Here is a 22779-nt window from a genome sequence, read left to right as displayed (position 1 = left end):
TCTCCCAGCTCATGAGTTCATACACACATACTAAGTCCTTCTCTACTAGCAAGCACGGTAAGGGAACGGGGGGGGGGTTCAGCAATACAGTAATATGTCAATGTGATATTTCATAATTATTGTCTACACATTTGCAAAAAAATTAAAAAACTGTTTTTGCTTTGACATTATTGGGTATTATGTGTAGATTGATGAGAAAAATCAACAATTCAATCCATTTTTGAATAAGGCTGTAACGTAATACAATGTGGAAAAGTTCTGAATACTTTCTGAATGCACTGTACGTGTGTGTGTGTGTGTGTGTGTGTGTGTGTGTGTGTGTGTGTGTGTGTGTGTGTGTGTGTGTGTGTGTGTGTGTGTGTGTGTGTGTGTGTGTGTGTGTGTGTGTGTGTGTGTGTGTGTGTGTGTGTGTGTGTCATTATGATATTTCTATGAAGAATGTGAGGCATAATGTTGGTATGGTTGCATTGTGTGTGTGTGTGTGTGTGTGTGTGTGTGTGTGTGTGTGTGTGTGTGTGTGTGTGTGTGTGTGTGTGTGTGTGTGTGTGTGTGTGTGTGTGTGTGTGTGTGTGTGTGTGTGTTTGTACATGTGTTTATTTGTGCATGGGCATGAACATTGATCAGCTCTGTGACAGCAGGGCCATTATGATATTTCTATGAAGAATGTGAGGCATAATGTTGGTATGGTTGCTCCACTAACCCCCCTTTTCCACAAAAGCCGCTCCTGGAGAATGTCAAGGGCCCAGTGATATGAAGGGGTTAAGGGGCAGTGGTGGGCTATAAGGGGTTGGGGGACATGAAGGCACAGATTGGTTTGTAGATAATGAGAACAGGAGAGTGAAACGGTGCTCCCACTTCCCCACAGTACAGGCACAGAGCCCCCCCCTCTCCTCTGTCGATACAGGGATGCCATCCTGTGTACGAAATAGGAATTGCATAGTTGCTGGCTGTTGATGTAAGGCTGCAGTAGTAGTGTAAAACATAGTTGACGACATATGACAATAAACTCCTCAGATGTAAAGTAACTGGGTATTTTATTGTGTTAAAAACAATCTGACATAACAATCCACATAGGACTTTGGAAGTAATACAGTGCACCATGTCAACTTTGGCCTTGAACTTTGAACTGTCTTCACAGACCACCTCTCCTCCTTAACCAATATCAGCTCTCCTTTCCCCCAAATATACACAAAACACTCACGCACGCACCCAGACACACACACTCTTTCTCTCTCAGAAATAATGTTGGGGTACGTAACATAGCAAGGAATAGAAAGGATCAGCGATTGGAGGGCAGTGTAAAGAACAATGATGCTAATTGGACAACCGGATCAACATTTACAGAAATATGTTTTAAATGATGGTATTTTGGGAGAATGTGTAGGCCTATGGTACAAATATAAGGGCTCTATTCAATCCGTATCACAGAAGTTCAGCGTTACAGCGTGATTGACATTTCAAGGCAACTGCCTTAACATTTCTACCGTTTCAGCAATACAGATTGAATAGAGCCCTTAGTCTCTACAAGAAAACAAAAAAATCCTCCACATCATATTAACTTATCTGCACACATAAATACATAGCATAACCATATTGACATTGTGCTTTCTCAACTCAGTCGCACTTCTCAGAAGTAGCCCAAAGGCCGGCACATGGTGATATTGAGTCGTTTCATCCTACCATCCAAAGGGAATGCTCACACTCCCATCCCCCTGGACCGGATCGTACATAAAACATTCTCCATTCAGGCTGCTAAGGCGTCCATTTTCTCCTTAACCCAATTGAATTGCGAGAAGGTAGAGAGACAAAACAGGGAAAATATGCGTACTTTCACTATGAAACACTATTTTCCACCATCATGGTAGAGTATATTAGTACTAATATTTATATATTACTTAATTCCATTATTTTCCTTTTAGATTTGTGGGTATTGTTGTGAATTGTGAGATACTACTGCGCTGTTGGAACTAGGAACAAAAGCATTTAGCTACACCCACAATAACATCTGCTAAATATGTTTATGTGACCAATACAATTTTATTTTATTTTATATTTGGATGTTGCGTATTGCTGCAACCTGATTGGCTGAACACGATATGCATCATCCAGAACTAGCATTAGCTACTGTAGCATGGTGGTGGAAAATGGTGTTTCATAAAGTATGCATATTTTCCCCATTTCTATCTGCTTTCTCACCATTAAATCAAGTTAAGGATGGAATGTATACATTTGTAGCCTGAATGGAGAATGTTTTATGTACGAACAGGTCGACGTGGGACATGAGTGTACAGCCGGCTGCATTCCATTCCATTTGGACAGTAAGATGAAATGACTCAATATCGCCATCTGCAGACCTTTGGGCTATCTCAAAGAGTATGTCCCAAATGGCACCCTATTCCCTACATAGTGCACTGCTTTTGACCCGAACCCTGTAGGCCTTGGTCAAAAGCAGTGCACTTTAGGGAATAGGGTGCCATTTAGGGAGGCAGCCAAAGTCTCCAATGTCCATATGTAGCCACTAACATTGGTCATGCAATTAAAGAGCACAAAACTACAGTCCACTTAACTTATTTTCCTCAGTCATTCAAGAGTTAATAATGACATCTTTATAAAGCAGGTATAAATAACAGACAGGATTTAATACATCTAAACGCTCTCATAGATTCCACTGGGATAAGGGAAAAAGTAAAAGCATGTTTTATTTTACAAAGCCACTTGTCTTTCACAACAGACTATATGTCAGTATATTGAATCACCACAGAAAGTCCTTGGACCAGGCCAGGTCTGTACACGGAAAAATCACTAGGTTGCGCTCTACTCACACCACTTCACAGAGGACAAACAGGTTTTGCTGAACAAGGCAGCAACGGTAACCTGTGTAATTGACACACAGAGACGGGCCTACAGAAAAAGCAGCAAGGATGGAGTTCTTATAATGTCTGTACTTTAACATTTTGTTTTATTGTACCTGATTATTGTCCTTGAATTCAGACAAAACTGTCATTTTTTGCAATTCTTGGCACCTCAGTGGTGATATTTGTCTGTATGTGTTTATGATATAATGAATTACATAGCAGGGAATTGACCAGAAACACTCTTCAGCTCTCTTGCCAACACACACGCACGCACACACGCACGCACACACACACACACACACACGCACACGCACACACACACGCACGCACGCGCGCGCACGCACGCACACAGACTCACACATCTACATAAACAGTGTAAAAGAACAAAGTAGGTACCATTTAGAATAAGAATCAAGATGTTTTCACACATAAATATGCTTTTAGCCCAAAGATGGGATGTCGTATTTAAAGTCTACTATTCTTTCACAAGGCCTTGCAATCTCACCTACACATTGATGTTGTGCAGTCTGTCACTAGTACCATCTCAACTCCCACATGTCATTGTGTCAGCACACAACACAAGTCATTACAATCAGAAAATACACACAGGTCATTTAAATAAAAGACTAAATAAAACACAAGACATATTTCTCGTCACCCCATGAACATATATGTAGAATATCTTCCACTTGCTCTACCTTGTCAGCCATTTTGAAAAACAAAATCACAATAGAACCATTCTATTGATCCTGTACACTCTCTCTGCTTCAGAATCTACCCTCATTGTGAGTACTCTATATACACTGGAATGACAGTACAGTGCCTTCTCTAATCTGTAGTTGTTTGGACCAAAATGCTAAGAAGTATATCAAAGCCTAGCTCTACCACAAAGCACACGTCTACATTATGTTATCTTTGCATATAAAACACGTGAAATGTGATTATATCTACGTGGATCAATCTGCATTTGGAGTTATGTGTATTCTGTCTTGATCCCATTGTTTTTGTCCATCTCACAATTTATCATCCACATCATCATCAAATTCATTGTCATCATGGGTTATAAATGTGTGTCTGTTTCCGTTCTGATATTCCAGTTACGAGCCAGTTGTATTTCCGTTGAGAGATTGAGTTACACACACTGAGCCATCCTTTAACTTGTCAGGCTGTCTGTCTGGCTGTCTGTCTGTCTGTCTGGCTGTCTGTCTGTCTGGCTGTCTGTTCAGTTTATTCTGCTGTGGTGAGGTCTCTATCAGAAGCTCTCCAGCAGAGTGCATACAATGTGACTGACAGCTGGGGCAGATAGAATTAGGATGGGGTATTAATAGGAGGCAATACAAGCAAGGGGTGGTAGTCAGGGGTCAGGTGTCAGGGAATAGTGAAGCATCATGGGGCAGTAGATAGTGGGGTGTCGGAAGGTAAATATTCACAAAGAAGGAGGTGCTGTGTGTGTGTGGTTGACCCCCTCCACAAGTCCTTGGTCTCTATCAGTCTCTGTCCCTCTCTTTTCCTCCTCTTTTTTCCTCTCTCCCTAAACTCTGTCTGTATCAGTCCATCTCCTTCTCCTCTCTCTGACTGTTGTTACTCCCCTGCGCTTCGCGGTGCTCGTGGGGAGGGCTTCCCGTCGTGGGTTCGGCGGTTCCTCCCCTTGCGGATGTCCTGAAGATGCTTCCACTTCTTGTTAGGGGTCTGGACCACAGGTCCGAGGGGCGGGGCCTGTTTGGCAGGAGAAGCCGGGAAGCTCTTTCCCGATTGGGCATTCTTGCGTGCCCAGACCTGCTCGCAGATCTGGTCCACGGTGCTAAGATTGGGGTGGTCCACCAGCTGCATGAAGTCCCGGTACCACATCTTCTGACTGGTGGAGGGTGGGCCGCCGCTACGGGGGTCCAATCGGAGGAGAGAGTCAGCGGGTGGAGAGGGGGAAGAGGAAGAGGAGGGTACTACCTCCAGTATGATGTCCAGTAGGGTCTGGGTGAAGCCGTGCTCCATGGCGTGGCACTGGTAGAGGCCCGTGTCACGTTTCAGTACCCTCCTTACCAACAGTCCCCGCTCTGTGTGCAGGACACGGTCATCTAGACGCAGCTGGATGATTAAAGCACAACTGAAGGTTAGAGCTTGAAACAGTCAATCTGAACCAAAAATCACTTTAAAAAAAAGAATTATTGGAGGGGAAAGAGTTACTATGAATGACCTCTCGACTGTACAGCTGCTAACTGTAACTTTACCTAGTAGTTTCATACCTCCCTCTATGTGCTCTCACCTCTTCCCTGGGGTTGTGGGGGTGTTTCTGGAAGGTCCAGGTCACTCTGGCCTGCAGGGATTTGGGGATACACTCCAGGAAGGTACTGCTCCCCTCCACCCCAAACAGCCTCCTCTCTGCCACGCGGTGCTTGTGGTGGTCTGTACCCCATCAGATAATGTGAGATTGCAATTTTATTCAACACTTATTTTACAGTCTCGAGGTTGACAACTTATTATTTCCAGTAGTGTAAGTAAATGTGCATGGGTGTTAATATGCCATCCAAACTCTGAGATAATCACACAGACCTTTCCCTTTCTTGTGCAACACCCTCACTGAGCACATGATATGGCATAATTGTGTGAAATCACCATGTCGTGCCATTTGGGTAATTTGTATAATACTTCATGTCATTGTGAGTGACAGAATGCTCTATTGTAGTCTGGGATGTAGGGGTGAGTGAGGTCAGGATGTGGCTTTGGCACGGGCCAAAGAGAGATTATGGCACAGAATCCCACTAATCACCCTGCCCTCTATGAGTGGGAGCATGGGAGAGAGAGTTAGATCCTGGTCACAGTGTGCTGAATGCTAACTTGAGATCAGAGTGTGTAACTAAAACTTTTCTGCAAATCTCCTATTGACATCAGCCTAATTTCTGTGAAAGTTTGGGAGTTACAGCAGAGTGAAAGAGTCTTACCTCCTGAACACAGCGTGTTGGGGTCTCCATTCCTCACGTCCTGACGACGGAAACGCCTGGAAAACAAGAACAAAGTGAAGTGTTGATAGAACATAGTACAAAGCGTTCCTATGTCTGATCTCTTGTGATTATAATGACCAGGGTAGTAGTCCGTTGGGGTATGTACACTAAGAGTAGGGTTGGAGAGTTTAGAGTTGACTGGGTAGAGGATCAGGTTTGGTGATGTTTACAGTTTTAAAGGTAGTGGGTAAGGTTGATGAGGGTCCATTGTTGGGCAAATAGCATATACTGTAGGTTGTTTACTATCTGGTGTTGGGCAAATAGCATATACTGTAGGTTGTTTACTGTCTGGTGTTGGGCAAATAGCATATACTGTAGGTTGTTTACTATCTGGTGTTGGGCAAATAGCATATACTGTAGGTTGTTTACTATCTGGTGTTGGGCAAATAGCATATACTGTAGGTTGTTTACTATCTGGTGTTGGGCAAATAGCATATACTGTAGGTTGTTTACTATCTGGTGTTGGGAAGATAGCATATACTGTAGGTTGTTTACTATCTGGTGTTGGGCAAATAGCATATACTGTAGGTTGTTTACTATCTGGTGTTGGGAAGATAGCATATACTGTAGGTTGTTTACTATCTGGTGTTGGGAAGATAGCATATACTGTAGGTTGTTTACTATCTGGTGTTGGGAAGATAGCATATACTGTAGGTTGTTTACTATCTGGTGTTGGGAAGATAGCATATACTGTAGGTTGTTTACTATCTGGTGTTGGGAAGATAGCATATACTGTAGGTTGTTTACTATCTGGTGTTGGGAAGAAGATAGCATATACTGTAGGTTGTTTACTATCTGGTGTTGGGAAGATAGCATATACTGTAGGTTGTTTACTATCTGGTGTTGGGAAGATAGCATATACTGTAGGTTGTTTACTATCTGGTGTTGGGAAGATTTACTATCTGGTGTTGGGAAGATAGCATATACTGTAGGTTGTTTACTATCTGGTGTTGGGAAGATAGCATATACTGTAGGTTGTTTACTATCTGGTGTTGGGAAGATAGCATATACTGTAGGTTGTTTACTATCTGGTGTTGGGAAGATAGCATATACTGTAGGTTGTTTACTATCTGGTGTTGGGAAGATAGCATATACTGTAGGTTGTTTACTATCTGGTGTTGGGAAGATAGCATATACTGTAGGTTGTTTACTATCTGGTGTTGGGAAATAGCATATACTGTAGGTTGTTTACTATCTGGTGTTGGGAAGATAGCATATACTGTAGGTTGTTTACTATCTGGTGTTGGGAAGATAGCATATACTGTAGGTTGTTTACTATCTGGTGTTGGGAAGATAGCATATACTGTAGGTTGTTTACTATCTGGTGTTGGGAAGATAGCATATACTGTAGGTTGTTTACTATCTGGTGTTGGGAAGATAGCATATACTGTAGGTTGTTTACTATCTGGTGTTGGGAAGATAGCATATACTGTAGGTTGTTTACTATCTGGTGTTGGGAAGATAGCATATACTGTAGGTTGTTTACTATCTGGTGTTGGGAAGATAGCATATACTGTAGGTTGTTTACTATCTGGTGTTGGGAAGATAGCATATACTGTAGGTTGTTTACTATCTGGTGTTGGGAAGATAGTAAACAACCTACAGTATATGCTATCTGGTGTTGGGAAGATAGCATATACTGTAGGTTGTTTACTATCTGGTGTTGGGAAGATAGCATATACTGTAGGTTGTTTACTATCTGGTGTTGGGAAGATAGCATATACTGTAGGTCGTTTACTATCTGGTGTTGGGAAGATAGCATATACTGTAGGTTGTTTACTATCTGGTGTTGGGAAGATAGCATATACTGTAGGTTGTATACTATCTGGTGTTGGGCAAATAGCATATACTGTAGGTTGTTTACTATCTGGTGTTGGGAAGATAGCATATACTGTAGGTTGTTTACTATCTGGTGTTGGGAAGATAGCATATACTGTAGGTTGTTTACTATCTGGTGTTGGGCAAATAGCATATACTGTAGGTTGTATACTATCTGGTGTTGGGAAGATAGCATATACTGTAGGTTGTTTACTATCTGGTGTTGGGCAAATAGCATATACTGTAGGTTGTTTACTATCTGGTGTTGGGTCAATAGCATATACTGTAGGTTGTTTACTATCTGGTGTTGGGCAAATAGCATATACTGTAGGTTGTTTACTATCTGGTGTTGGGCAAATAGCATATACTGTAGGTTGTTTACTATCTGGTGTTGGGCAAATAGCATATACTGTAGGTTGTTTACTATCTGGTGTTGGGCAAATAGCATATACTGTAGGTTGTATACTATCTGGTGTTGGGAAGATAGCATATACTGTAGGTTGTTTACTATCTGGTGTTGGGCAAATAGCATATACTGTAGGTTGTTTACTATCTGGTGTTGGGCAAATAGCATATACTGTAGGTTGTTTACTATCTGGTAATAATATAATATAATAATAATATATGCCATTTAGCAGACGCTTTTATCCAAAGCGACTTACAGTCATGTGTGCATACATTCTACGTATGGGTGGTCCCGGGGATCGAACCCACTACCCTGGCGTTACAAGCGCCATGCTCTACCAACTGAGCTACAGAAGTTGGGCAAATAGCATATACTGTAGGTTGTTTACTATCTGGTGTTGGGAAGATAGCATATACTGTAGGTTGTTTACTATCTGGTGTTGGGAAGATAGCATATACTGTAGGTTGTTTACTATCTGGTGTTGGGAAGATAGCATATACTGTAGGTTGTTTACTATCTGGTGTTGGGAAGATAGCATATACTGTAGGTTGTTTACTATCTGGTGTTGGGAAGATAGCATATACTGTAGGTTGTTTACTATCTGGTGTTGGGCAAATAGCATATACTGTAGGTTGTTTACTATCTGGTGTTGGGAAGATAGCATATACTGTAGGTTGTTTACTATCTGGTGTTGGGCAAATAGCATATACTGTAGGTTGTTTACTATCTGGTGTTGGGCAAATAGCATATACTGTAGGTTGTTTACTATCTGGTGTTGGGAAGATAGCATATACTGTAGGTTGTTTACTATCTGGTGTTGGGAAGATAGCATATACTGTAGGTTGTTTACTATCTGGTGTTGGGCAAATAGCATATACTGTAGGTTGTTTACTATCTGGTGTTGGGAAGATAGCATATACTGTAGGTTGTTTACTATCTGGTGTTGGGCAAATAGCATATACTGTAGGTTGTATACTATCTGGTGTTGGGAAGATAGCATATACTGTAGGTTGTTTACTATCTGGTGTTGGGAAGATAGCATATACTGTAGGTTGTTTACTATCTGGTGTTGGGAAGATAGCATATACTGTAGGTTGTTTACTATCTGGTGTTGGGAAGATAGCATATACTGTAGGTTGTTTACTATCTGGTGTTGGGCAAATAGCATATACTGTAGGTTGTTTACTATCTGGTGTTGGGAAGATAGCATATACTGTAGGTTGTTTACTATCTGGTGTTGGGAAGATAGCATATACTGTAGGTTGTTTACTATCTGGTGTTGGGAAGATAGCATATACTGTAGGTTGTTTACTATCTGGTGTTGGGCAAATAGCATATACTGTAGGTTGTTTACTATCTGGTGTTGGGAAAATAGCATATACTGTAGGTTGTTTACTATCTGGTGTTGGGCAAATAGCATGTTAGGTTGTACGTTAGAATTTGGAAATGTGTGTACCGTTTGGTGTTGGGAAGGTAGCGGGTGCAGGAGGTGCCATCCCAGGCGCAGTATGGGTCTCTGGCCAGGCAGCACTCAGCACAGGCCTTCCCATAGACACTGCAGCGATGCAGAGGAACCTGGGCCAGACCCGTGTCTGAACCCACATACAGCTGTTGCTATGGGCAGAGAGAGATAGAGGAGCAATGTTAGTGACATACAGTCAAATGGATATGAAATATCTTGGAATTCATCTCGGACAGCTCGTACATTGGTGCCTATCCTTCTGATGTTATGTTAGCTCTTAGCTCTTTTCTCATTTCAAATGTATTTTTGTATTTTCTCCCCCACCTTTCTATGCCCCTAAGAAGATGCTTAACAGATTCTTTAGAGGTAAGTGTGTCTCTTACCCGCTTTGAGGAGATCTGCATGTTAATGATGGATGAGGCATCCTGCAGAGACGAATAAATGGTTAATTATCCCACTCCTAAATATAAACATAACTATATACTTCCATAATATACTCAATAATGTGTACATACGGAGGCAGCATGATGGATGGGTCCTCTCACCTTGAATACCTCTAGCTCTTCCAGTAGCAGGTCCTCCATGTTCTTCCAGCTCTCTTTAGGTACAGAGATCACCTTCAGCACGGTCCCTTTGTCTACAACACAGACAGGTTCAGACTGGATCACACACTCTATCCCTGCTTACTATTCCATATACACACGGCTCCTTTTATACATTCTACTTAGTATAACACACAGAAGTGCCAATATGGGGAAAACAAAGCACACTTACACTGTTTTCAGTATAAGTGTGTATAAGTGTGGATGCCAGTCTGTTTCTGCTCTCTTGACAACTCCTAATGGAATTGTCATGCAAAATGTTTGGATTGAAAATGACATGTTGACAGTTGGCAAGAGCACAAACAGATTTGGGACCAGGCTAAGCATAACGGGTAAGGGCTACATATAAGTAGTTACCTGTGCCAATGAACATGACGTCATACTGCCCGTCGGCGGCGCCCACCCGGTCAACAGCGATCTGGGTGAAGCTGTAGTCTACGTTGGTCCTCAGGAAGACTGGCCGGCGGTTCAGGGGGTATACAGGGTTAAACATCAGAGGGTGGTGACGCGCAAACTGGATCACGTCGTCAGGGAAACCCTTGGTGGACTCGAAACTGCCGAACGTCTTGCTGGGGCACTAAGGGGTCAAACAGAGTAACAGTACATCGGTTATTGTTAGGTTATTGTGGTTATTATACGATTATTATCAGGTTATTAGGGTTATTATGAGGTTGTCGGGAGGTTAAAATGAGTTAAAACAGGCTGTAACAAACGTTACACATATAGGCCTATCTAAATGAGTCTGAAGTGAAAAACAGACATGGTCCTCTAACTAAAAGGTAAAAGGTCATTCCTAGACCAAACATTGTATGTAGAGAATATGCCTTTCTATGATCTATGAACTTAATGTTTTATTATTTTCATTGACTGTCAAATGCTGTATCTTTAAAACTTCTCTGGGATAGGGGGCAGCATTTGGAATTTTGGATGAAAAGCATGCCCAATTTCAACTGCCTGCTACTCATCCCCAGAAGATGAGATATGCATATTATTAGTAGATTTGGACTTCTTGAACAAGTGTCACTTCATGTGTACTGTTTGATAGAGGTACAAGACCAGAAAGCATGCTTGAGTTTGTTGTCTTCCTGTAGTGAACACAGATCATCCCGTCTTCAATTTTATCGATTATTTACTTTAAAAAATACCTAAAGTTGTATTACATGTCATGTTTGTCATTTATTATCATGTCTTGTCCCTGTGCTCCCCATTCTATTCGTTTCCCTCTGCTGGTCTTATTAGGTTCTTTCCCTCTTTCTATCTCTCTCTCTCCCCCTCCCTCTCTCACTCTCTCGCTCTCTCTTCTCTCTATCGTTCCGTTCCTGCTCCCAGCTGTTCCTATTCCCCTAATCATCATTTAGTCTTCCCACACCTGTTCCCGATCCTTTCCCCCTGATTAGAGTCCCTATTTCTTCCTTTGTGTTCCGTTCCTGTCCTGTCGGTTCCTTGTTTAGAATTCACCGTGCTGTGATTGTGTATCGCCCTGTCCTGTCGTGTTTTTGCCTTCATCAGATGCTGCGTGTGAGCAGGTGTCTCTGTCAGCTACGGCCTGCGCCTACCCGAAGCGACCTGCAGTCTGTGGCCGCTTCTCCTGTTATTCCCCTCTACAGACTAGAGGATTTCTGTTATTCCCTGTTTGGACATTTCCTGTTAAGGATTCAGGATTTGTCGTTTTCTGTTTGGACTTGAATAAACTCTGTTTCTGTTAAGTCGCTTTTGGGTCCTCTTTCACCTGCATGACAGAAGGAACCGACCAAGGAATGGACCCAGCGACTTCAGACGCTCGTTACACTGCCGTCGAGATCCAAGGAGCCATGCTCGGCAGACACGAGCAGGAATTGTCTGCTGCTCGCCATGCCGTGGAGAACCTGGCCGCTCAGGTTTCCGACCTCTCTGGACAGTTCCAGAGTCTACGTCTCGTGCCACCTGTTACTTCCTGGCCTGCCGAGCCTCCAGAACCTAGGGTTAATAACCCACCTTGCTACTCCGGGCAGCCCACTGAGTGCCGCTCCTTTCTCACGCAGTGTGAGATTGTGTTCTCTCTCCAACCCAACACATACTCTAGAGAGAGAGCTCGGGTTGCTTACGTCATTTCACTCCTTACTGGCCGGGCTCGAGAATGGGGCACAGCTATCTGGGAGGCAAGGGCTGATTGCTCTAACAAGTTCCAGAACTTTAAAGAGGAGATGATTCGGGTTTTTGACCGTTCAGTTTTTGGTGGGGAGGCTTCTAGGGCCCTGGCTTCCTTATGCCAAGGTGAACGGTCCATAACGGATTATTCTATTGAGTTTCGCACTCTTGCTGCCTCTAGTGAGTGGAACGAGCCGGCGCTGCTCGCTCGTTTTCTGGAGGGACTCCACGCAGTGGTTAAGGATGAGATTCTCTCCCGGGAGGTTCCTTCAGATGTGGACTCTTTGATTGCTCTCGCCATCCGCATAGAACGACGGGTAGATCTTCGTCACCGGGCTCGTGGAAGAGAGCTCGCATCAACGGTGTTTCCCTGCTCCGCATCGCAACCATCTCCCTCCTCTGGCTTTGAGACTGAGCCCATGCAGCTGGGAGGGATTCGCATCTCGACTAAGGAGAGGGAACGGAGGATCACCAACCGCCTGTGCCTCTATTGCGGAGTTCTGGACATTTTGTTAATTCATGTCCAGTAAAAGCCAGAGCTCATCTGTAAGCGGAGGGCTACAGGTGAGCGCAACTACTCAAGTCTCTCCATCAAAATCCTGTACTACTTTGTCGGTCCATCTACGCTGGACCGGTTCGGGTGCTACATGTAGTGCCTTGATAGACTCTGGGGCTGAGGGTTGTTTCATGGACGAAGCATGGGTTCGGAAACATGACATTCCTTTCAGAGAGTTAGAGAAGCCTACGCCCATGTTCGCCTTAGATGGTAGTCATCTTCCCAGTATCAGATTTGAGACACTACCTTTAACCCTCACAGTATCTGGTAACCACAGTGAGACTATTTCTTTTTTGATTTTCCGTTCACCGTTTACACCTGTTGTTTTGGGTCATCCCTGGCTAGTATGTCATAATCCTTCTATTAATTGGTCTAGTAATTCTATCCTATCCTGGAACGTTTCTTGTCATGTGAAGTGTTTAATGTCTGCCATCCCTCCCGTTTCTTCTGTCCCTACTTCTCAGGAGGAACCTGGCGATTTGACAGGAGTGCCGGAGGAATATCATGATCTGCGCACGGTCTTCAGTCGGTCCCGAGCCAACTCCCTTCCTCCTCACCGGTCGTATGATTGTAGTATTGATCTCCTTCCGGGGACCACTCCTCCTCGAGGTAGACTATACTCTCTGTCGGCTCCCGAACGTAAGGCTCTCGAGGATTATTTGTCTGTGTCTCTTGACGCCGGTACCATAGTGCCTTCTTCCTCTCCGGCCGGGGCGGGGTTCTTTTTTGTTAAGAAGAAGGACGGTACTCTGCGCCCCTGCGTGGATTATCGAGGGCTGAATGACATAACGGTTAAGAATCGTTATCCGCTTCCCCTTATGTCATCAGCCTTCGAGATTCTGCAGGGAGCCAGGTGCTTTACTAAGTTGGACCTTCGTAACGCTTACCATCTCGTGCGCATCAGAGAGGGGGGGACGAGTGGAAAACAGCGTTTAACACTCCGTTAGGGCATTTTGAGTACCGGGTTCTGCCGTTCGGTCTCGCCAATGCGCCAGCTGTTTTTCAGGCATTAGTTAATGATGTTCTGAGAGACATGCTGAACATCTTTGTTTTTGTCTATCTTGACGATATCCTGATTTTTTCTCCGTCACTCGAGATTCATGTTCAGCACGTTCGACGTGTTCTACAGCGCCTTTTAGAGAATTGTCTCTACGTAAAGGCTGAGAAGTGCTCTTTTCATGTCTCCTCCGTTACTTTTCTCGGTTCCGTTATTTCCGCTGAAGGCATTCAGATGGATTCCGCTAAGGTCCAAGCTGTCAGTGATTGGCCCGTTCCAAGGTCACGTGTCGAGTTGCAGCGCTTTTTAGGTTTCGCTAATTTCTATCGGCGTTTCATTCGTAATTTCGGTCAAGTTGCTGCCCCTCTCACAGCTCTTACTTCTGTCAAGACGTGTTTTAAGTGGTCCGGTTCCGCCCAGGGAGCTTTTGATCTTCTAAAAGAACGTTTTACGTCCGCTCCTATCCTCGTTACTCCTGACGTCACTAGACAATTCATTGTCGAGGTTGACGCTTCAGAGGTAGGCGTGGGAGCCATTCTATCCCAGCGCTTCCAGTCTGACGATAAGGTTCATCCTTGCGCTTATTTTTCTCATCGCCTGTCGCCATCTGAGCGCAACTATGATGTGGGTAACCGTGAACTGCTCGCCATCCGCTTAGCCCTAGGCGAATGGCGACAGTGGTTGGAGGGGGCGACCGTTCCTTTGTCGTTTGGACAGACCATAAGAACCTTGAGTACATCCGTTCTGCCAAACGACTTAATGCCCGTCAAGCTCGTTGGGCGTTGTTTTTCGCTCGTTTCGAGTTTGTGATTTCTTACCGTCCGGGTAGCAAGAACACCAAGCCTGATGCCTTATCCCGTCTGTTTAGTTCTTCTGTGGCTTCTACTGATCCCGAGGGGATTCTTCCTTATGGGCGTGTTGTCGGGTTAACAGTCTGGGGAATTGAAAGACAGGTTAAGCAAGCACTCACGCACACTGCGTCGCCGCGCGCTTGTCCTAGTAACCTCCTTTTCGTTCCTGTTTCCACTCGTCTGGCTGTTCTTCAGTGGGCTCACTCTGCCAAGTTAGCTGGTCATCCCGGTGTTCGAGGCACTCTTGCGTCTATTCGCCAGCGCTTTTGGTGGCCGACTCAGGAGCGTGACACGCGCCGTTTCGTGGCTGCTTGTTCGGACTGCGCGCAGACTAAGTCGGGTAACTCTCCTCCTGCCGGTCGTCTCAGACCGCTCCCCATTCCTTCTCGACCATGGTCTCACATCGCCTTAGACTTCATTACCGGTCTGCCTTTGTCTGCGGGGAAGACTGTGATTCTTACGGTTGTCGATAGGTTCTCTAAGGCGGCACATTTCATTCCCCTCGCTAAACTTCCTTCCGCTAAGGAGACGGCACAAATCATTATTGAGAATGTATTCAGAATTCATGGCCTCCCGTTAGACGCCGTTTCAGACAGAGGCCCGCAATTCACGTCACAGTTTTGGAGGGAGTTCTGTCGTTTGATTGGTGCGTCCGTCAGTCTCTCTTCCGGGTTTCATCCCCAGTCTAACGGTCAAGCAGAGAGGGCCAATCAGACGATTGGTCGCATACTACGCAGCCTTTCTTTCAGAAACCCTGCGTCTTGGGCAGAACAGCTCCCCTGGGCAGAATACGCTCACACCCGCTTCCTTCGTCTGCTACCGGGTTATCTCCGTTTCAGAGTAGTCTGGGTTACCAGCCTCCTCTGTTCTCATCCCAGCTTGCCGAGTCCAGCGTTCCCTCCGCTCAAGCGTTTGTCCAACGTTGTGAGCGCACCTGGAGGAGGGTGAGGTCTGCACTTTGCCGTTACAGGGCACAGACGGTGAGAGCCGCCAATAAACGCAGGATTAAGAGTCCAAGGTATTGTTGCGGCCAGAGAGTGTGGCTTTCCACTCGCAACCTTCCTCTTACGACAGCTTCTCGTAAGTTGACTCCGCGGTTCATTGGTCCGTTCCGTGTCTCCCAGGTCGTCAATCCTGTCGCTGTGCGACTGCTTCTTCCGCGACATCTTCGTCGCGTCCATCCTGTCTTCCATGTCTCCTGTGTTAAGCCCTTTCTTCGCACCCCCGTTCGTCTTCCCTCCCCCCTCCCGTCCTTGTCGAGAGCGCACCTATTTACAAGGTACATAAGATCATGGACATGCGTTCTCGGGGACGGGGTCACCAATACTTAGTGGATTGGGAGGGTTACGGTCCTGAGGAGAGGAGTTGGGTTCCGTCTCGGGACGTGCTGGACCGTTCACTCATCGATGATTTCCTCCGTTGCCGCCAGGATTCCTCCTCGAGTGCGCCAGGAGGCGCTCGGTGAGTGGGGGGGTACTGTCATGTTTGTCATTTATTATCATGTCTTGTCCCTGTGCTCCCCATTCTATTCGTTTCCCTCTGCTGGTCTTATTAGGTTCTTTCCCTCTTTCTATCTCTCTCTCTCCCCCTCCCTCTCTCACTCTCTCGCTCTCTCTTCTCTCTATCGTTCCGTTCCTGCTCCCAGCTGTTCCTATTCCCCTAATCATCATTTAGTCTTCCCACACCTGTTCCCGATCCTTTCCCCTGATTAGAGTCCCTATTTCTTCCTTTGTGTTCCGTTCCTGTCCTGTCGGTTCCTTGTTTAGAATTCACCGTGCTGTGATTGTGTATCGCCCTGTCCTGTCGTGTTTTTGCCTTCATCAGATGCTGCGTGTGAGCAGGTGTCTCTGTCAGCTACAGCCTGCGCCTACCCGAAGCGACCTGCAGTCTGTGGCCGCTTCTCCTGTTATTCCCCTCTACAGACTAGAGGATTTCTGTTATTCCCTGTTTGGACATTTCCTGTTAAGGATTCAGGATTTGTCGTTTTCTGTTTGGACTTGAATAAACTCTGTTTCTGTTAAGTCGCTTTTGGGTCCTCTTTCACCTGCATGACATTACAAATGTTTTGGCAAAGTTTACATGTAACTTTTGAGATATTTTGTCGTCAACTTGCGCAAGTTGGAACAGGTGTTTTTCTGGATCAAATGCGCCAAGTAAATGGACATTTTGGATATATATGGACGGAATTAATCAAACAAAAGGACCATTTGTGATGTTTATGGGACATATTGGAGTGCCAACAGAAGAAGCTTGTCAAAGGTAAGGCATGATTTATATTTTTATTTCTGCGTTTTGTGTCGCGCCTGCAGGGTTGAAATGTTTTCTCTCTTTTGTTTACTATGGTGCTATGCTCAGATATTGATCGAATGACTATGACTTTTCAGATCACCCAGCAGTGCTATTGGCAGAGTTAACTCCAGGTAAAGGTTGCAATTCTTCAGCCATTCCTGAACCTGAGACAAAAAATGATTTTGTGTCTTCGCAGCAAAACCTGCAGAGTTGGGGTGGATGTATTTTCTGTTCAGTGAATTGTGGAAACAACGGGTAGTCATCTGCGTTCAGTACATTTCCACAGAGCTACGTACCATGCCAGGGCGTGGGTAGGGGACTTTGCCCTGGAAGGGGACCCACTGATAGTTTGGCCCCTCTTTGTGGGCGAAGGGCCCCAGGAAGGCCCTGCGGATGTCATTCATGGTGTAGATACACACAGCTGATCCCTTGAATACACTGCTGCTGGGAGGCAGGGGACGCACAGTTAGAGACAAGGCCTACTATTAAACACACTATCATAGTCAGGAACTACAGTAACACACAGGGTGGGAAGACACATGCACACACACACACACACACACACACACACACACACACACACACACACACACACACACACACACACACACACACACACACACACACACACACACACACACACACACACACACACACACACACACACACACACACACACACACACACACACACAGAATAACTCAATACATCGCCTTGTTTAAACTCTGACCTAGAGGTAGAGAAGACGGTGTAGACCAGAGGGTTCTTCCTGTCCCTGGTCTGCAGCAGGAATACGTCCCCTGTGGCAGGTACACAGGTCAGAGGTCAAAGGTCAGAGAAACACAAACATAACCTCCCGCTCTGTCCATTTAGCTCAGATGAATCTTCATTGGTTGTGTGTAGATATCTCCTGCCCAGATATAGCCTGGAGTGAGAGCTAGGATCAGATAACGAACTCAGACTTTAACGGTTACTTACGGAGCTCATCAAAGTAGGTGTCACTGCCGTCACTGCCTGGCACAGAACAGATGAGACGAGTCTTCAGGAAGGTGGTCCACTTATTGACCAGACTACGCTGGCCACCCATATCATTCTGCAACAACAAACCAAATAGACATTATAGACCAATGTTATAAAGTCAAGATACCTGTAATAATATGTAACTGTTGTATGAACAATAATCATTAAAAAATGTTCTATACAAAACAGTGTCAATGACACAGTATACTGGATGTGTCCACCAGAGGCGAAGGAAAAGTTCTGAATGTATGGAATAGTATTAATTAGGGTACGGTATGGTACAGTATGGTACAGTATGATTAAGTATGGTACAGCATGATAAAGTATGGTGAAGTATGATAAAGTATGGGAAAGCATTATATTTATATATATATTATATATATATATGGTAGAGCATGATTAAGTATGATACTGTATGGTACAGTATGATTAAGTATGGTACAGTGTGATACAGTATGATACAGTATGGTACAGTATAATCTGAGTGGCGTTCTCACCCTGCAGAGCTGACCGATGCGGGAGTAGGTGGACTTCCCCAGACCCTGGGCCTCCACCGCCGTCTCCCGGAAGAAGAAGAAGATCTTATCATCGTCTGGGTTCTCACTCTCTGGCACCCAGAACGAACCCACAAACTTAGGCTCTGGAGTAGAAAACACTGCATGTGTTATAATGCACTATAAGGCACAATAGGTATTATACATTCACTTATATGAGCCATTATATGTGTGTGTGTCTCATAGAAAATGTTACCACTTAATACACACACAATCATACACAATTAGAGATACAAACTTGGTCTTATATAGGCAGCTACACACCCTACTGACAAACAGTGCACACACTCAACACACATACACTCAACACACACACACTCAACACATACACACACTCAACACACACATACTTATATAGGCAGCTACACACCCTACTGACAAACAGTGCACACACTCAACACACACACACACTCAACACACACACACTCAACACACACACACTCAACAGACACACACTCAACACACACACAGCCAACACATACACACACTCAACACACACACACTCAACACACACACACACACTCAACACACACGCAGCCAACACATACACACACTCAACACACACACACTCAACACATACACACACTCAACACACACACACACTCAACACATACACACACTCAACACATACACACACTCAACACACACACACTCAACACATACACACACTCAACACACACACACTCAACACATACACAAACTCAACACACACACACTCTACACATACACACCCAACACATACACACACTCAACACACATACACTCAACACATACACACACTCACCGTTGAGCCAGCGTGAGTCGTGTTGTTCAGTGCGGATGGATGGTCGTCCCCCCAGACTGCGGAAGATGGTGAAGTCTCGTCCCATGAGGTCTGTGGCCACACCCGCATACAGCTCATCACCTTAGAGACAGAAAGAGAGGGGACAACATGCAGTTGCTACGCTGTGAATTTACAGTACCTGTGTAAGTGGCTGCAGTGCCATCTCGTACCACCAAAAGACGCCTTGAAGGCTCTTATGTACTTGTGTACATTTTAGTCATCTAGCAGACATTCTTATCCAGAGCGACTTTCAGTTAGTGCATTCATCTTAGGTAGCTAGGTGGGACAAGCACACATCACAGTCATAGGAAGTACATTTAGTAGAGTAGGCTGATGGCCTAAAGGTTGAATGTATCCTTAACCACATATCTAGGATCAGATTACCTAAGCTATTTACCTTTCTAAACCGTTAAGAGGATGACAAGCTTTTGACACTGTATCAGATAAGGAGAAACTTCCACCTACTCTGTCTGAGAGGCTGACAGAAATGCAAGACTCACCTATCAGTACTGAGGCTGCAGGGTGACGGGGGTCATATGGACTTTTCCCCTTTCCATCCTCCACCTTGGACAGGTCAATCCTGAACACATAGTCCTGGAGGGTGGAGAGAGGGAGAGAGAGAGGGGGAGGGTGGAGAGAGGGAGAGGGGGAAGAGAGGCAGAGGGAGAGAGGAGGAAGAGAGAGAGAGGGGGAGAGGGAGAGGGGGAAGAGAGGGAGAGAGAGAGAGGAGGGGAGAGAGAGGGGGAGGGAGAGAGGGAGGAGGAGGAGAGAGAGGGAGGGGGAGAGGGAGAGGGGGAAGAGAGGAGAGAGGGGAAGAGAGAGAGGGGTGGAGAGAGAGAGGGGAAGGGAGAGGGAGGGTGGAGAGAGGGAGAGGGGGGAAGAGAGGGAGAGGGAGAGAGGAGGAAGAAAGACAGGGGGAGAGAGAGAGAGAGAGGGGGAGAGGGGGAGAGAGAGCGAGGGGAAAAGAGAGGGGGGGGAGAGAGGGGGAAGAGGGAGGGGGATAGAGGGAGGTGGGAGAGAGATAGGGGGAAGGGAGGGAGGGGGAGAGAGATAGGGGGAAAGAGAGGGAGGGGGAGAGGGGAGGGAGAGAGATAGGGGGAAAGAGAGGGAGGGGAGAGAGGGAGGGGGAGAGAGGGAGGAGGGAGAGAGATAGGGGGAAAGAGAGGGAGGGAGAGGGTTACAGTGCAGAGTAGAACCATCATAGATATATAACAGGTGATCAGATAGGATCTCATCCATGGTCTCTACTTGTGTGTGGATGAAAGAGAGAGAGAACTGGGAAATAGGAAGATGGAGGTGTGTGTGTGTTTTCTTGTATGTGTGCCTCTTACCTCCATCTTCTGTCCCACCTCTACGAAGGCGCAGGTGGGGTGGAAGGCCCCGGTTCCACAGGCATATAGGTGGGTGCGGTTGTAGTGGTGCACTAACTTCACATAGTTCACACAGTCTGTCTGTAATACAAACACACACACACACCAGTTTAACAATGTCCCTTCTCCCCTCAGTTACAAGCTCCATCAACAGAGCATCCCCTCATTTTACTTTAACTTTCTACCTTCACAATGTATTTAATGATGTGCATTCTTCACATATCTTACACTGCCTGCTTGTAAAACAGTATTATTCTCTTCTCCTGTCTGCACCACATCTCCCTCCTCCTTCCTTCCCCTCCTCATATCCACTGCTGCCGTTCTGTCTGGCATAAACTGTCCCCTTCGGTATCTTGTTGTATTACACAGTGATCCTGGTCATCAGTTATGACTAAGTGGCCTCCTGGCAGTGATATCAGCCTCAGTGACGCCAGAGAAGAGAGGAGAGGAGAGCAGAAAAGAACAGAGAAGAGCAGAGAGAAGCAGAGGAGGGCAGAACAGAGCAGAGAGAGAGCAGAGAGGAGCAAGGCCGAGCAGAGTATAGTAGAGCAGAGAGGAGCAGAGGAGAGCAGAACAGAGCAGAGAGGAGCAGAGGAGAGCAGAACAGAGCAGAGCGGAGAGCAGTAGAGGAGAGCAGAGAGGAGCAAGGCAGAGGAAAGAAGAGCAGACCTAAACAGGAGCAGAGGGGGGCGGAAGGGAGCAGAGGGGAGGGGAGTAAAGTGGAGCAGATGGGAGTAGAGGGGAGTGGAGTGAAGTGGAGGGTAGCGGAGGGGAGCAGAGCGGAAGGGAGCAGAGGGGAGCAGAGGGGAGTCGAGGGGAGTCGAGCAGAGTAGAGGGGAGTAGAGTGAAGTAGAGGGGGTGGGGGAAGGGGAGTGGAGGGGAGTAGATGGGAGTAGAGAGGAGTAGAGGGGAATAGAGTGAAGTAGAGGGGAGTGGGGGAAGGGGAGTGGAGGGGAGTAGAGGGGAATAGAGTGAAGTAGAGGGGAGTAGAGTGAAGTAGAGGGGAGTAGGGGGAAGAGGGGGGAGGGGAGTAGATGGGAGTAGAGAGGAGTAGAGGGGAATAGAGTGAAGTAGAGGGGAGTGGGGGGAAGAGGGGGAGGGGAGTAGATGGGAGTAGAGAGGAGTAGAGGGGAGTAGAGTGAAGTAGAGGGGAGTAGAGTGAAGTAGGGGGAGTAGGGGGAAGAGGGGGAGGGGAGTAGATGGGAGTAGAGAGGAGTAGAGGGGAATAGAGTGAAGTAGAGGGGAGTAGAGTGAAGTAGAGGGGAGTAGAGTGAAGTAGAGGGGAGGAGGGGGGAGGGGAGTAGATGGGAGTAGAGAGGAGTAGAGGGGAATAGAGTGAAGTAGAGGGGAGTGGGGGGAGGGGGGAGGGGAGTAGATGGGAGTAGAGAGGAGTAGAGGGGAGTAGAGTGAAGTAGAGGGGAGTGGGGGCAAGGGGAGTGGAGGGGAGTAGATGGGAGTAGAGAGGAGTAGAGGGGAATAGAGTGAAGTAGAGGGGAGTGGGGGAAGGGGAGTGGAGGGGAGTAGATGGGAGTAGAGAGGAGTAGAGGGAATAGAGAGGAGTAGAGGGGAGTGGGGGGAAGGGGAGTGGAGGGGAGTAGATGGGAGTAGAGAGGAGTAGAGTGAAGTAGAGGGGAGTGGGGGGAAGGGGAGTGGAGGGGAGTAGATGGGAGTAGAGAGAAGTAGAGGGGAATAGAGTGAAGTAGAGGGGAGTGGGGGAAGGGGAGTGGAGGGGAGTAGATGGGAGTAGAGAGGAGTAGAGGGAGAATAGAGAGGAGTGGAGGGGAGTGGGGGTAAGGGGAGAGTGAAGGAGGGGAGTAGATGGGAGTAGATGGGGAGTAGAGAGGAGTAGAGGGGAATAGAGTGAAGTAGAGGGGAGTGGGGGGAAGGGGAGTGGAGGGGAGTAGATGGGAGTAGAGAGGAGTAGAGGGGAATAGAGTGAAGTAGAGGGGTGGAGTGGGGGAAGGGAGTGGAGGGGAGTAGATGGGAGTAGAGAGGAGTAGAGGGGAATAGAGAGGAGTAGAGGGGTGGAGGAGGGGAGTGGAAGGGAGCAGAG

General features: G+C 46.3%; 1 protein-coding gene across 2 annotated transcripts in view; it reads right to left on the bottom strand.

The window, feature by feature from the left end:
• Positions 1 to 1017: 1017 nt before the first annotated feature.
• The window catches only part of LOC124045741 (semaphorin-3B-like), a 115313-nt gene continuing 93551 nt past the window's right edge, over positions 1018 to 22779 (bottom strand). For both annotated transcript variants that reach the window (XM_046365316.1, XM_046365317.1), the window contains exons 5-18: positions 20688 to 20807; positions 19857 to 19950; positions 19318 to 19437; positions 18477 to 18619; positions 17938 to 18052; positions 17690 to 17759; positions 17256 to 17400; positions 10497 to 10716; positions 10083 to 10174; positions 9921 to 9962; positions 9532 to 9689; positions 5792 to 5847; positions 5116 to 5255; positions 1018 to 4937 (exon numbers count right to left, since the gene is read on the bottom strand). In XM_046365316.1, the coding sequence (XP_046221272.1) occupies positions 4437 to 4937; positions 5116 to 5255; positions 5792 to 5847; positions 9532 to 9689; positions 9921 to 9962; positions 10083 to 10174; positions 10497 to 10716; positions 17256 to 17400; positions 17690 to 17759; positions 17938 to 18052; positions 18477 to 18619; positions 19318 to 19437; positions 19857 to 19950; positions 20688 to 20807 (2016 nt within the window). In that variant the 3' untranslated portion in view covers positions 1018 to 4436. The remainder of the gene's footprint in view (positions 4938 to 5115; positions 5256 to 5791; positions 5848 to 9531; positions 9690 to 9920; positions 9963 to 10082; positions 10175 to 10496; positions 10717 to 17255; positions 17401 to 17689; positions 17760 to 17937; positions 18053 to 18476; positions 18620 to 19317; positions 19438 to 19856; positions 19951 to 20687; positions 20808 to 22779) is intronic.

This window comes from Oncorhynchus gorbuscha, linkage group LG10 (genome assembly GCF_021184085.1).
Source record: "Oncorhynchus gorbuscha isolate QuinsamMale2020 ecotype Even-year linkage group LG10, OgorEven_v1.0, whole genome shotgun sequence".
In the NCBI taxonomy this organism is placed as follows: Eukaryota; Metazoa; Chordata; class Actinopteri; order Salmoniformes; family Salmonidae; genus Oncorhynchus; species Oncorhynchus gorbuscha.
The sequence above is the reverse complement of the archived record's forward strand: the minus strand, read 5'-3'. Positions and strand labels throughout refer to the sequence as shown.